The sequence below is a fragment of the Taurulus bubalis genome (genome assembly GCF_910589615.1).
Source record: "Taurulus bubalis genome assembly, chromosome: 21".
In the NCBI taxonomy this organism is placed as follows: domain Eukaryota; kingdom Metazoa; phylum Chordata; class Actinopteri; order Perciformes; family Cottidae; genus Taurulus; species Taurulus bubalis.
Genome location: NC_136609.1, coordinates 3,132,328 through 3,148,183, shown reverse-complemented (window position 1 = coordinate 3,148,183; position 15,856 = coordinate 3,132,328). Strand labels below are relative to the sequence as shown.

At 43.5% G+C, this 15,856-nt stretch overlaps 1 protein-coding gene across 1 annotated transcript in view; it reads right to left on the bottom strand.

Annotated features, from left to right (window-relative positions):
- ncam2 (neural cell adhesion molecule 2) overlaps positions 1-1,842 on the bottom strand; it is a gene marked incomplete at both ends in the record, with an annotated part of 216,418 nt that extends 214,576 nt beyond the window's left edge. The window contains one exon of the mRNA XM_079236580.1: positions 1,791-1,842. Within this exon, the coding sequence (XP_079092706.1) occupies positions 1,791-1,842 (52 nt within the window). The remainder of the gene's footprint in view (positions 1-1,790) is intronic.
- Between the last annotated feature and the right edge of the window lie 14,014 nt (positions 1,843-15,856).

Here is a 15,856-nt window from a genome sequence, read left to right as displayed (position 1 = left end):
GAATGCTAAGGACGAGCAACGCAGAAAGCGTCTTCATTTAAATGCTTACAATCTATTATATCGATGCTCTGCTGCTGGTTTTCATGGCCATAAACCACTCAAACAAACAAACCACGTGGACTTTGATCCCAGAAGGCTGCAGGTCAATGCAAGCTCCTGGGTCATAGTTTAATTCACATGTAACTTCAAAGTTAAAATCGTCAGAGGGAGCTGATATTAAAATTCCTAGTCATTTTTTTTTACAGCTTCTCAAGCAGGGGGGGGGGGGGGGGGGGGGTTATGTGAAGCATACTGACAAATGTATCTATGATTCTCCACTTTTGCTTGAGGACCCTTTGAAGCCTCCTCAGAGACCCCCTCCGCCCCCACGTGACACCCACTGCCACGGAGAGCCTCGGCACAGCAGTCTGAGTGGAGACCAGTGTGGCGTATGGCTTCACTCTTGGCACCACTTTGCAGCGCTCTACCCCCACCTGCCGTTGTGCGCCAGGAACCCAGTGTGGCCACGCTGCAACGAAAACATTAAAAAAAATCAAAACGTCCATCCAAAAACTCTTGAGACCTTTTGTTTTCTTTTATCAAGTGGGGAAAATCTCGAATCCTCGCGAATTAACTTGTTGGAAGAAAAAAGCTCAAATGCATTTTTTTTGTCGCCTCCAGAAATGGATTACTGGTGAATGTGAAGCTACAGGAGGTGTGCACGCGGAGCACAGCCCGCGGGGACGCGCCTCGCTGACCAGGACGCAGTTGGGAAGCAACACACAAGGACGCGCATTCAATCTGTGCCCTTCCAGCAGCACTCACTCAGGTAACATATCCATTTCCCTTTGGGCGCGTGCAACACACACACACACACACACACACACACACACACACACACACACACACACACACACACACACACACACACACACACGACAGTCACAACCCATCCGGATCAGGTGCGCCACGCACTTGGAAGCCCAATTAACGCAGAAGTGTCCCTCTCTTGCTGTCACTGATGCGGCTCATTTTCCCAAAACTTTCCCGTGGCCGCGCCGTGGGCTCGAGCCCGTTTATTCTCACGCACGGGACGCAGACACCGGAGGAGGACGCCTCGCCGTGAGAATACAGTGTGATTAGACACGGACAGAGCGGACTTGAGAGCGGGGAGAAAGCAAGAAAGGCGATGGTCCGAAGCCAAAAGGGTACAGCATAAGGAATAGAGATGCTCCATCAATGATGACGCGTGAAGTTGGGCTTTTTTTTTTTAAATATATATATATATATATATATATATATATATATATATATATATATATATATATATATATATATATATATATATATATATATATATATATATATATATACAATTAAAGCAGCTCTTTGCAAATAAAATGCACACACCAAAACAACGCAGCTGCTTTCAAAGATGAAGGAATAAATACATGAACAAACAACGAGGGTAAGCCATGTCAGATGATGAAGAAAACTGTTTTTTTTTTATTGTCCGGGGAGTGCAGAGTGTCTCACTGCAGCTCACCCACTCCACACAAAAAAAAGGACCCCATCATAATCCCCCTTTTCAGAAAGAAAGCATTCTGGCCCCTGCAAGACGTGCTTCAACTACAAAACAACGTCCAGTTAAACAATCCAGCCCTCTCTCCCTCTCCCTCTCTCTCCCTCTCTCTCTCCCTCAGCCCTCTCTTGCCTGCTGCAGATCACGATGGGCAAAAATGCACTCCAACTTGTCCACAAAGTCACCCAGCTCAAAGGGCTCCACGCACCCGCGCGCGCGCGTCCCTTACCTTGGCTGCCGCAGACGAGCACCCCGAGGAGATGGACGAGTTTGAGCATCATTGTCGGGCAGGTTTGGGGCTCCCGGACGCTGCTGGCAGCTGCTGTAAAAAACGACAAGGGCGACACACTAGCTCGGCTCCGTTCATCCGCCGTCTTGGGCTCCGCTGGCGACTGATCTGCCTCAGCTTCCTTCCTTTCCCTTCCTTCCTATGCGCGCGCTCCCGCTCGCCCGCTCGTCCACAGCGTTTGCTCTGCGCTGAAGACCCCCTCCACACACACACGCACACACACACACACACACACACACACACACACACACCCACACACACACACGAACGCACACACACTCCAGCATCCCTTCTCTCCAAGCTCACGGCTGTCGATGAAAAAGAGACAAGAAAGCAAATCAAGACATGTTCATGTTCATCTGGGTTTTGTTGGATTGTTCAAAACATGCTGTGAAGTTGGAAGTAAAATAAAAAAAATAAAAATAAAATATATCTGGAAATGTGTATCTCTTAGCAGGGGTGTAGCTAGGAGTTCTCTCCTCTCTGTTTGGGGCTCCTTTCCACCACCAGTAGCTGTATGGAGGACGTCCAGTGCACATAAGAAAAATGTTGCCATGTTTGAATAATGCATACACCAATAAACATTTGCTTTCTTCTCCTCCTAAACGAACTAAACACTCCTAACTGCACAACTCTGTCTAATTCACAGCTGTGTTCCTGAAGAGCTTCTTACCGCCTGACCTTCTCTTTACACCGCACGCCGTTTTAATCAGTGAAATGAACTGAAGAGGGGAAGTGAAGGTCTCCGTTTATCTCCTTTGATAAACTCTGTGTGTTACAAACTGAATTAAAAAACGTCTCTGGACTTTTTGATTTAGACTTAAATATAGTATTTTATTGCAGATTGTGTTCCTCCAGTAAATCCTCGTGCAATAATTCCCCACATTGGTGGTTAGTCTGTACTAACGAATTAATAATCATAAGAATGAACGCACTATTCCAACATTCCCAAAGTTTGCTGTATAGCACGTCCACCTGTTTTGTTATGTCCCGCCCCATTCCAGGCTGTGATTGGTCGGTTCGCGGTGCATTTTGAACATCAACAAAAGGCACCAGAATTGCGGTGTATAAATGTTAGATAATCCTGATGTGGCACCTTGCATGGTAGCTCCTCTCATCAGTGTGTGAATGGGTGAATGATGTCATCGTGTTAAGGCACTTTGAGTGGTCGGAAGACTAGAAAAGTGCTATACAAGTACGGGTCCATTTACCATATAGCTCAACACCCGAACCCGGCTTATTGGATCCCTGTTTCCGTCTCCGCTCCAGCTGCAAAACTGGAGTGAACATTAACATGTGTACTGGTATTACTGGGATGATTTGGCCGCCAGTACCTTCAGACGCACTAGACTGTGGGCTTTTACTGGCAATGGTGCTAAATGAATAATGTGTTATTACATTTGGCTGCATCCGCCTCATAGGACTGCAACCTCTTACCTTCTCAGCACCACGTTTTTGTTTTCCCTCTTTTCGTTTGTCCATCTCGCGCCACCGCTATTCCTCCAATTGAGATGGAAGGGGGCGGGGCTTAGGTAAAGTTAGGATGGACTGCACCAAAAGTAATTGGCTGGTAAAGTCTGTGTAGTTAATTAACGCACACAGAAGACACACACATTATCTTAATATATGAAACATCCTGGAAAGATTGTGAGACCATAAGAGAGCAGTTATAAAATATAATACTCTGAACACCAACTTTTAGTTTGTTGAGCAACAATATAAAGAATATACTATGAATACTGATTCCATCTCAAATGATTATCAACATACTTGGATGTGTGAAGGCAGTGATTATCACCTCACACAGAGTCAAAATGAGACTTCTTTTTAGTCTGCAAGCGTCTCTGCTGGAAACAAAGGAAGTGAAAAAGCATTGATCCACCCAGGAAGCGTAAATGATTCTGGATATTGAATTCTAAGGAGTCCAAAGTTGGGAGTGTTCTGGTGTGTTATGTTGAAGTATGCCGAAAACTGGCAGAGTGGATGCTTTAAGTAGGTGGAGATGGGAAAGCGCGACTTTAAAAAAAATAAATCCCGGTCCAAATGGTGTCAAAATCCTTCATTTGAGCCCGGTGATTTCCTCATGTTACATTGCCGGACGGACTTCAACCCAAAGGTCTCTCACCGGGTTTCATTTCTGGACAACAACTATTTTGTGTTGGCCCGTGACCCGTATCGCTGGGCTCCTGACGGACACATGTCAGACCGCGGCTGTAATTCCCAGTGGCCGCCTGACAGACTGACGCAATGAAGGCAACGGTGGAAGATAAGCAGAAGTCACAACCGGCCTAACAGCCATCTAGAGGTGAGTTGTTGGCTCTGAGGATTTCGTTTCGGTGCAATTTGTGTCAAAATGTGGAAGTGGAAACTGTGAAGGTGTGAAAATGGAGAGCAACAATCATTTCTCAGGTCCGTCTGGAAAAGCAGATTTGTATTTTCTGCCCGACAATAGATGGAATTCAGCTGAACATGAATATAGGTGAATTAGTCTCTAATTGATGCCATTAGTAATCATTAATTGTCACTTCTGACTTTTTTTCCCTCATACAGCTGTGTTAAAATCCATTTAATATTTCTACAGATTATTCCTTGCTGAAAGGTGTGATCATTACAGAAAAGAAAATGAGTCCTCCTCCTCAGAAGAAGAAGAATTCCACCCGTTCTCCTGGTGATGAATTGCTCTCCCAGCGGCACATTCACGGTTTTAATTGTCGCTCCTCCAGTCGGTGAAATAGCAAAGTTCGAGTTATTTCCTGTCGGGCGATGCGAAATGTCTTCCTGCCCTTTAACAGGATGGCAGAAGTGCAAGGAGGGCACCTTGTAGTGCAGAATTACGGAAGAAAAAAAGATGCATTTAACTAAAAAAAGATTCTTCAAAGAAAACGTTCGGCTCCGGAGACCAAATGTTTGTTTGGTTCATCAATTTGGCGCGTTGGTCTTCTACAGTCCGGAGACACAGCACTCTACATTTAAATCTAAATACAAAACAAATAGCTTGTCTAACCACCACTTATTGCAACATTCATGCCGTCATCGCGATGGCCAGAAGACATCGACGTGCGTCTAAGAAGACAGAGCATTGACGTTGGTCACGCTCTCAGAGCGGTAAGTGCACACATACATCAGCATAGGAACTATAATTTACATCATTACCTTGCTGTAAAAAGGCACATTTTGTGCTTGCTTTGAATGGGTAAGAGCATAATAACTGTGGTCAGAGGACGTCCAACTGTATTTAAGAGGCGCAGTCTACTTCCCTGGTACGGACCCGCCACTTCACTGTTGCACGCTGTTGCGTAATGCAGCTTCCTTTGTGCTGGGGGGAAAAAAGAGTAAGTGGGAAAAACTTGTGGCTCCGTCTTAAAGTCGGACTGTCAGCGATCGCCCCATCATCGGCGCTGTCACCCCAGCCGGCTAAATGGCTGTATTGAAGAGCGGCCGGGGGAGTAGCACGCACAGATAATTCTTTGTTGTGGTCTGTGAAGCATAAACAAGTCGACTTGTCATCCCTTCAATTGGTGACGAAGACGCGCCGTCGCTCCGAGTTCGATCAAAGACGCGGAGCTTACGTCTCGGAGCCTTAAGTAGGTCTGACCTGCAATTATGACGCCTGCATCACAGCGTGGGAACACTGTGCCATGATGGATGTCGACACATTGCATCCATCGATGTCAAAGCGTGGACGAATATCTTTCATGAGCTCGGAACAACTGTGGAGGGACCTGCTAACTCACTAACACTGTAGTATCTCTCTATGCTGACCATGACCTCTGCAAATGTATACGTCAGGTCGTATTTCTACCTCTTATTTATTTTATTTTTTTATTTTACAGGGACAATGCACACTAATCAACAGTAAACTCTAAGTGAGCCAGAGTTAGCCAGAGAGGCTAATTTTCATCTGTTGTCCCTGGACAGATTTTCTTAAAGGGACAGTTCACCCCAAAGGCTAAAACACATATTTTTCCTGTCAACTGCAGTGCTATTTATTAACAATTTCCTCCAATTTAATGGTACTCTATGGCACTCGGCTTGTGGTGCTCAAAGCAGCAAGAAATAAAAGCAGCAATGAATGACTCTTTCCAGAAATCATAACCCGGATTTTGAAGATAATCCACAGACTTCACTGAGAGCAGTTTCATGGAGAAACAATTTCATTTGGACTTTATAAAGAAAAGGAGATTATTTACATTTGAGATCATGAAGAATGATTGAGGAACAGGATAGTTTGATATCTGCAAACATAATTGTGGTTCAGTTTTTGGTGACTTTCAAGCCAAATTGTTAATGTTTGAAATAGTTAAATGCCTGAACACTGAACAAGTTTAATCTGGCTTCTTCATATCAAACTTCATTCTGTTGGGAGACCTTCAAAGTTCATATCAAGAAGAATATGACAGGTCTATCCTCAATATGATTGTGTTCCTCTTTGAGGATATGATGAGAACATACACAGTCAAAGTCAAAATAAAAAATGTCACAACATTTTATTTCTCCTGGGATTTGACACATGTAGAGTGTTGACCTGTAATATGGAGGGACGGCACCGCCCCTTTGTTTCTGCCTCTCAAAATATATTAACATTTTTCTCATCTCTACACATCTCCCTCAAGAAAAAAGGTACATTATTTATATATTCGTCTTAAAGCGAGGAGTCAGCCAGTGCACGTCAAAACATCGGCTCCCTCGATAATATGTCACACTGCGCTTTATAACGTCGCATGGAAGTAAGCTTCACACTTTCATGGAACAAATAGAGTTATGCACATCATTGCCTAAAGTGTTTTTTTTCCTCTCAAGTGAGAAGAAAACATTGTGTGTTTGGTGGAATTGAGGCGCTGAAAAACAAGTCGAAAAAAATGCTTGCCTCAGCAACTTCTCAAACACAAAGCACACTTAATATTCAGCAGGAGAAAAGAGCGGGATTATTATGATTAATGTGGCGCACAAATGTTTTTCAGCAAATGACAGCGAGCGGAGCGACTGGAACAATGTTGATTCAGAAAAATTACACATGCTTAGAGTTGTGTGTACAGTAAATGGACCAAAGTGATGTGGACTTAGATAAATAGAATGTCTGTCAGTAGAAGGGTTTACCAGATGCTCCTCTCCTCAGCATGAAGTATTAACAAAGTACTCTCTGAATGTGTCCGTGTGGGTGCTGTGTTCACGGGTTTGTTGCCCTTTAAGAATGTGTCCTGTGACCTTTTCTGTAATTTCCACCTACTTGCCAAACATCACAACACTAGATCTGCAAAACAAATACCCGTCCTCGTGGGGATTCAAACTGAACCGGTGGAAATCTCTCGAAACTAAACGATGGCAGGGAAATCATGCAAACCAAACTCCTCCCACATTGATATACTAGGAGGAGAGAGGAGTTGGACACCGGGGACCCAGGTTCACGTCCCACATGTGACAGTAGGAAATGGGGAGAAAGCAACAGGAACAAGAAGCATGTATCAAATATGCATCATCCACCCGTTATCAGCTGCTTATCTGGCGGCGGACCCCGAGGCGTTCCCATCCAGCTGGGAGATATAATCCCTCCAGCGTGTCCTGGGTCTTCCCCACAAATAAAACCCCATGTTTAGGAGATCTTAGGAGATCAAGAAAGCAAACAAATGAGGGCACGTCTTTAAATTCGAGTGTGTGTCAGTCCCATCTTTGGCCTCGAGCGCAGAGACCAGTCGCTCCGTCCCGGGCTGTGATTGAAAGACTCCGGGACAGCCTCCTGACTCAGCACATCATGTGGACAGCAAAATAGAGGAATCACTGAACTGGTAAAAGTCTGCGGCGGCATACACATTCACACATTCACACGCTCCGTATAAGCGGCTGCTTATATCTTGGAGTCGACTCTGTTTCCTCAACGTTTCTAACCACATAAATCAATTACAAATCCCTCGGCTGATTGTATTTGGACAGTCTGCGAGCGCCGCATGCTGCAAACAGAAGCCGGCGGTGTCTTTCCTCTCTTGTTGTGCGACTGTTGCATGTTAGTTAGAAGCAAAGATCTTTTTGGTTGGAGTAAATATACTTCCCCTTGTTCTCATGTTAAAACATTGTTTTTTTAAATGAGGCAGTGGGGAAGACGGACTCCCAGTGGATATGTATCTTTCTCATCAGCCTGATTTTGATGTGCCAATTTTGAGCGTAACATAAATACAACCTTGATGATTTGAAGAATTAGATATTTTTCAACTTGCTTCTTATTCTCATATGTGTGCCCATTCGGACATTGACCATTTTCACTGGAAAATGAAATTGAAGCTACGAAAGACACCGCTAACACATTAATGTGTTATGATAGAGCATCATGTCTATCATCCGTTATTTAATGAAGCATGTTGGAGTGATTTGTTGATGTCTAATTGAACCTGTATGTCTCCCCTGTGTAACAGCGTTAATGCAAAGCAGCTTTTTCTTTTATCACAGTGTAAAACATTAAATATAAAACATTTTCCTCTTTGCATTATTTGTTGTTTCACGTCAGAATGATACAAAAAAGAAAAAATATTCTCTGTGTTCATGGCAAGTTGAATGAACAATAAATCTATCTCATCTAATCACAATGCATCGCAGGAAACAAATGTTGCACTGAATATTAATATTCCATTTGACCTTTAGTCTCCCAGCAAGTAAGCAAGCTTGTTGCTTCACAATATCTCTGCGCAGCAACAAGCATTGTCCTTTTTCCCCACCTTGTTTTAAAGGACTTTGGGCACTAAAATTGTCCATAACATTGTTAAACGATTCATTCTTAGATTAGAAGCATCAAATTTGTACATCCAATATAAATTTTGTCAAGCAAGGCCGTTAAGCACTCATCATTCTTTGAAAAGAACAAGACAGGTGACATCTCATTGTGAAGGAGAGCCTTTCATTCTTAGTTATTAGACAGTTGTTTAAGACAGTAACGGGAAGATGATTTGCAGCTTTAGTCGAAAGCATCACTTAAACCCATCAAACGTCCATTAGACATCATTTTTAATCTCGCTCCATTGATCCAGGGTGCCGCAGATCAACAATTCTATCTCAGCTATGAGATGAAACGGGTTGATACCTGACAGGTCATGTGCTGAAAATGAATTACAAATAGTCTTCACTTGCACGTCAAAAGATAAAAAGGTAAATCCGCTCAATGTCTGAAGACAGAGGAGGATCGTTGTGAACTGTGTTAATAAGTTTGTAACATGATTTTTTTTCTATATTCTTTGTTCTGGTGGTGGCCGTTCTGCAGAATTATGGATTCCGTATCCTTTATGTATGTACTGTATGTGTAAAGGGTCTTTTTTTTCATTCATTCAACACCACAATAAGGATTTTAAGATTTCTGGATCTTCTCATCATGTATGTAGATCTTTAAAACATGGGATAAAACCGGGTTATGAACTCGAATCATACACATAAACACAACACAAAATGTTTGTTTAACCTTTTTCTTCTGATAAACCGACTGCTCCTCACCTGCCCATCACCAGACAGGACGGCAACGAAGTTAGCGCCGAGCTAGTGAAGCGTTTAGCAGCTTAATAGACAGATATTTCCCCTATTAGCTGGTAGAGACCAAAACAAAGCTAAACGGAGATTGAATATTGTATTCCATGAGGTGGACACAAACAGGACATCAAAAAGAAAATGATGGTTTATAAATACCTGCTTGCTAACACGCCACATCAACTTTATAAGAGTGACAATCAATGTTATAATCAAAGTCAATGTTGTGTTAACAGCTTGCTCGACGTCTCCCGAGTGGCTGAAACAAACAAAACATTATTACTGCTTTAAAGTGAGGCAAGATTTATGACTCGACAGGACGGTCATATGGGAGGGAAATATGCTTGTTTACACCTATTTGTGCAGAATGAGGTCATCGTTAAAGTCTTTTTTCCAGGAACTGACAGTTTCCCTCAAAATGAAAGTGTCCATTTCCTGAGGTCCGTAATGATTCAGCATGATTTATGTCGTCCTACATACGATGGAAAACTCACTTCACAATTAAAAAAGTTGGTGTTTATTCATTACAATCCCTCCATTACTCACACGGGCATTACATCTGAAGGGCATTCAATAACAACAGCAGCTCTGCACCTATGGTCGGCATGCAAGTTGCTGTTTTTATGAAGCGGCGACCTTTTCCGGCACATGAGTGTGGCTGTGGCTGAGCATCCTTTTAGCAGAGCGAGTGTGTAGGCAGTGGGGTGGATGCGAGGGGTTAGGTGAGATTGTGGAGGGGAGTCTTGCAGGAAGTAATCCCCCAGCGGCACGCCGAGCGAGCCTCTCTGTGGTCAGAGGCTTTCGTCATCCCGCTCATTAAAGCCCCCCCTATCTCTCCTTCTCCCTGCTTCAAATTGCCTTCCCAGCCTCATACCGCACCGGGGCCAGAGGGTCAACAGATTATCTCCTTAATCCCGTTAATCCGTCCTCACATCAGTCCGGGATGATTCTCACCATAATTGTATTCGCCGCAGCCTCAATTAGAAAGAGGCAGGGGTCTGCGGAAATGAGGTGGAATGAAGCATCACGACGGATCGGCGGCTCGAAGGACGCGCACACGTGTGCGGTAGCGTGAACCCGAGCGGAGAGGACCGGAGGTCAAGTCTGCGGGGTTTGCCGGGTGACACGCCGGCAGCAAGCTCAGCGAGCTGGAAAGACGACCGCTCGGTTCTCCGGTCGTCTACGGTGGCCCGGGCTGATGGCGCAGTCGAAGGACTCGGTGCAGTGACGTGTGCGTGTCCGAGTGGGTTCGAAAAGATTTAAGATTAAAGATATGACGCTCCCGCACACGCGTGAGCGATAATATGGAAATGCCATAGAGTTCACAGTACATGAGCGTCTGTGAACTACTTTCCGCTTCTCCCATTATCCATGTCAGTGGGATGAGTCAAAGGGTAACCACTCCTAATGAGTGGACATCATGTTAATTAGCCGATCTATTAGCATTCTGTCAGATTAGGCTCAGCCGACACGACGCGCGGTCAAAGGGCGAGAGGCTGAGAAAGTCGCAGAGTGGTTTTAGCCCTTGGAGAACTTTGTATTCCTAATGGCTCCACAATGTGTGGCAAACGTCTTCACGCTGGGAGTGATGTTATAGGTAATGGCCAGGAACTAAAGACATCTAAAGAATGTGCTGCAACACACTGAAGAGGCACTTAAAGGTTTGATTGTACCTGCAGTCGGTTTCTATTCAGCTTCAACCGGAGGAAAAAGCAGTCGCTTGTGTTTTGTGTTTGCTTTATTTGAGTGCACAGGGTTTTGATTACAAGATAATGAGTGCTTTTATCGAAAAGTAAATATTCACCAGCAGATAGCTGTTTTGGTCGTCCCCGTCACTAAGTTTTATGGATTCGTCCGTTCACCCATCCGTTAGTGCTGTAAGGAACGTAGCTCTTTTCCTCAGCTCCGTCTGTAGGATCCCAAGGCGATCCCAAACCAAATGGGATGTATTATCTCTTCAGCCTCCTTTGGGTCTCCTCCCAGTTGGACATGCTGTGCGTCAATCGGCTTTTTTTCAATGCAAATGAGCCCCTTCAACTCGTATCCCTGCGAAACTCATTTCCGCTGCTTTTCTTTAACATATCTACAGAAATAACCCAGAACCAAGTAGTATTGAAACTTCTCCAGCAGAACGATACCTGCATTCAAGCTGTTTTGTACCCAGATCTAGAAAAAAATGACAAACGCATCAGCTACAATATTACATTACGTTTAGCTGACGCTTTTATCCAAAGCGACTTACAATAAGTCAGAACAACAAGAATCAAGAAAGTACAATTTCTTTAAGTAAGTGCCATTTAGGTGCTAGCCCTACAATAAACACAAGCAATGACATTTTTTCATGCCTTTCCAGTCCAAAAATCGTGTTTTTCGGTTCAGAAATAGAAAAATGAGCAACTTTGACCTGAATCTTGCTCACACCATGACCGTCGTGTACTTTAAATGACCGTCTCCATCAGCGCGTGTCATCTGACGCGCTTTCAGATGAGTCTGAGGGCCAATGAGATCACAGGACCTCGAAACGCGGAAGCAAAAATAAAATAAATAAAAAATCCTGTTGCTTTTTCGCAGCTCGCGACGTCAATACTGATCAATAGAGTTCTGTACAGTCTATACGGTTACATCCGTGGTACTTTGAGTGAAGTCCGCTGTTGTTAGGGGTACTAAATTAGTTAAATAGTGAAACGTTATAATCGCTCAGTCATGTTGAGGAGCTTATGGAATTACGTAATTATAAAAATACAACAATATATTTTTTTAAATGTAGTCCATCGTTTCTCTTCTCACAAGGGTTTACAGTATTTTAATCTGTGGATGATGATCTAGAAGCATTTGAGTTTTTTTTAAACTCACTTCCTCATTTCCGAAAAATCTGTAAAAAAAAAGGCTTAAAGTTCTACTTTCTTTATTCAAGGTATAGTCGGACAAGATGTGTTAATAGTAGGATAGGAAGATGTAGAGGCTTTCTGCTGTCTAGTGTGAATAGGGAGCTCATTCCCCATCCAGTCTGAGGTGATTGAGTTGGTAGTTCAGCGTGCTGAGGTGCCACCTAAACGACGGCTATACTCAACGCCTGTGGCATCTGATAAAAACTGCTTCCATTCACATGATGGGTATCGAATGAGTTCCAAGAAAAAGGTGTCGAATGAAGAACTCTATTGGTATCAGATTCCCTTACCCTTTAAGCACGGTGGAACCAGTTTTGGTTCCAGACTTTTGTGTTTGAGTCGTCGTAGTAACCTCAAATTAAATTCCAATACTTGTGTTTATTGTATGTATTTGTTCAGCAAAGTCTTGGGAAAAAATGCATATCTGCAAAAAAATCACTTTTAAAAGATATTTTGATCAAAACTATGAACATCCAGCACGATATGAGCAAGATTTCCCAAAAATGCCTCCTCATACTGTCCACTGTAACAGCCCACATACTAATAAGACAGCTTTTTGGAAAGATTAGGACCTAAAGAATCGGAATCTGCAAATCATAGTAGAACACAGCATTCGGGTGTTCAAAGGAGTTTCAGTCAAAAAAACTGTTTCGCAAAAATGTAGTTTACGTAAATACTTAAACTTAACGGTTACTTGAATTATGATGCACACCAGATGTCCCTTTTCACAAGGGTTGCGGTATTGAAGCAATTTAAATGAAGTTAAACAACGATGTAGTTCCGGAGATAATAAGTTGTTGTTTTTTGTCTGATAATATGCGCATGGGGATTTTCATACCCTGTTTTTAAAGGGTACTGGTATCTTCATTTTTTTTAAACAAAGGTTAAAGGCAAAGGTTGGAAGGTCAATTAGCTACTCACCAAACATGCCTTATTACCAATGCTGCCTGTTGACCTCAAGATACTGCTTTATCTGGATGAGCAGCTCACCCCCAAACAAAGGGAACAATCCAGCCGCTTCAACCCTGGCTGCACACTGCCCCGAAGCCAAGCCACAGAACGATTAGGCCACCAGAACTACATCATCTGCTATCCTGAGGTTACTCCACTGTCCTCCCCTCGGCTGCACCTCGAGACTCTGCGAGGAGAAATCACAAACAGATTAAGTCACAACAACGAGTCCAACACGCAATATGAACTTTTGGCAGGTACTATGCACTTGCCTGTAGTGCCGTTGAGAGCAGATAAGAGCACAAAGAAGAAATTGCTGAATATGACAAGCGATCGAGACTTCAATTGGCCCCCACTTCATTTTCTCGTGCCAGACCTTTCAGACATGAGGAACTGCTGGAGAGGAGATGTCAACGTTCGTCTTTTCCCCATGAAAACCTGCCGTTTTGTGGACTTATTTGTACTACAGTGCATGTACAGTTTGTCCAGCACAAACCATAAGAGTTTGAATTGCATTCTGGCTCTTGACAAACTGCAGCACAGCACACTGAGAGGAGGACCGAGACCTGCACCGTCAGGCCTTTCAGTGCCGTTGTTTATTTGCTTTGAATGACCTATGCTGCACAAACAAACCGCACCAAAGGAGTAAATGGTCCATTCCACAAGTCTAAAAAACCTCACAAACATGTCCGATGTGAAGGTACACACACAATTCCTCCAGTGTGTGGACAAAACGTAAGATAGTATTGAGGTGTTAAATGCAAAAATGTAATTGCAACTAATACAGATGCAGAAGTGATTTCCGCACCGACTGTTATTTTCAGATTGTTCCAAGAATTTAATTTCGCGAAAACCCTGCACGGGTCGACTCAGCCGCATTGCCATTTCCACCCAGATAGACACCTGGTGTATTTGAGATTGTTCATCTACAAGCAGAATATACTCCTCACCTCATAAAACCATTGCAATTTCCATCTTTGTGATTGTCTCTGTTGCTGGATTGTTTAAATCCATTTCACAGTTTAGCCATATACTGTATATTTTATTATGTTATCGAATGCAGCAACTTCATGATTATATCCAGAGTGTATAGTGCCCAGGGGCCCCACTTATCCAGGATGCTCCACTGGAATTAATATGGTGCTTGATATTACCAGGGTTCAGTGCTCTGCTCCAGGTGTTCTCTACTCACCGTCGCTGCCTCTCTCAATGCATTGGTCACCTCTCTGGATGGGCGACAATTGTAATGTTGGCCTCTCCACTGACAAAAAAAGGGATCCTTACACAATATCTGGCACAAAAAAAACAAAAATGAGCACCAAACACCACAATCTGGTGTTGCTTTCGGAGAATAAAAACCAAAATTGTCTGAGAGGAAATAGATCTGGGTGACAGCGAAGGTGCGGTTGTCGTCCTTGTGAATGGATTACCCCCTTCAATCTGTCTGACCTTCAGTGTCACCCTGTCGGCTGGTGTGAAGTCAAGCCCGGGTGACCTTTTGGATTCTTTTTCCACAGGACTTCTGGCCCACCGACGTAACTCTTATCTTTCTCTGGGGCTGATAATGCCTTTCCTGCCCACACTCATCTTGATGTGGAAAAGTCAGCTTTCCTCATATCGCTAGATGCAGTGAGGAAGATTATGACTTGGCAGGTGTGCGTTAGTGTGTGCGTGTGTGTGTGCGTGTGTGTGTGCTTATAGCAGTAACCTGAGTGACTGTGAAAGACGGTGAGAGAAAGAACATAGAAGTGGTTAAATTGCCAGAGTGGAATATCAGCCTCCCCCTTTTTTTTCGAAAGCTTTTACATTTGAATCATGCAATAATGACCACACTTATTCTCAAGGCAGTTTTCTTCTTCTTCTTCGAAAAAAAAAGATAAAAATGCGAAATACATTTTGCATCCATGTCGCCACACTTGTCGAATCAAGAACTACTCAGAAAATGACATCAATAATAAAAATACATCCCTCAAACTCCATATATTAAAAAAGTAGCAGCGTCTCTTCGTTTGAAAATATTAATATTATTAACCAATTAATTGTTGCACTGTGCACTGTGATGTCATGATTAGAACCCAGCCTTTGTGAGGTTTGATTATATCAGAATCAGCTTCATTGGCTATGTGTGTTTACACATACATGGAATTTGACTCTCTTCATACTTATATACATAAACAAGGTCAATATAAAAAAGACATTGAAGACGACAGAGACAAAAAGACAATTAAAGACAACAGTAATGAGAAATACGTTGATTATGTTTGTGACGCTGCATCTCATGGCAGTAGACGGCACACAGTACATACGTGACCTTCTTTCCGAGGCTTTTCCTCACAGTACACGCTGTTCCGAGAGCCGGGAACACGCAGCGACAGCAGCGTATACAGTTACAGTAGCCGGCGATAACTCTCCCTTTATGTGTCGCATAATCACTCTCTCGTGCAGGACTAGATTTAGCAGCCGCGGCTTCGCCGCTTCCTCCTCGCATTGCACGTCAATTCAGTCCATTTAGTGGTTCTGATGTGAATGACCTGTTTGACTCCAGCTCAAAAGAACATCTGCTCAGCTGTTTTGCACCAGGAAGTGCCGAGCAGGACAAGAGTCGTTCAGTTCAGGTGACTTCTCTGAACTAGGGCATGCAGTGATGATGTCATAAGCAGGAAGGTT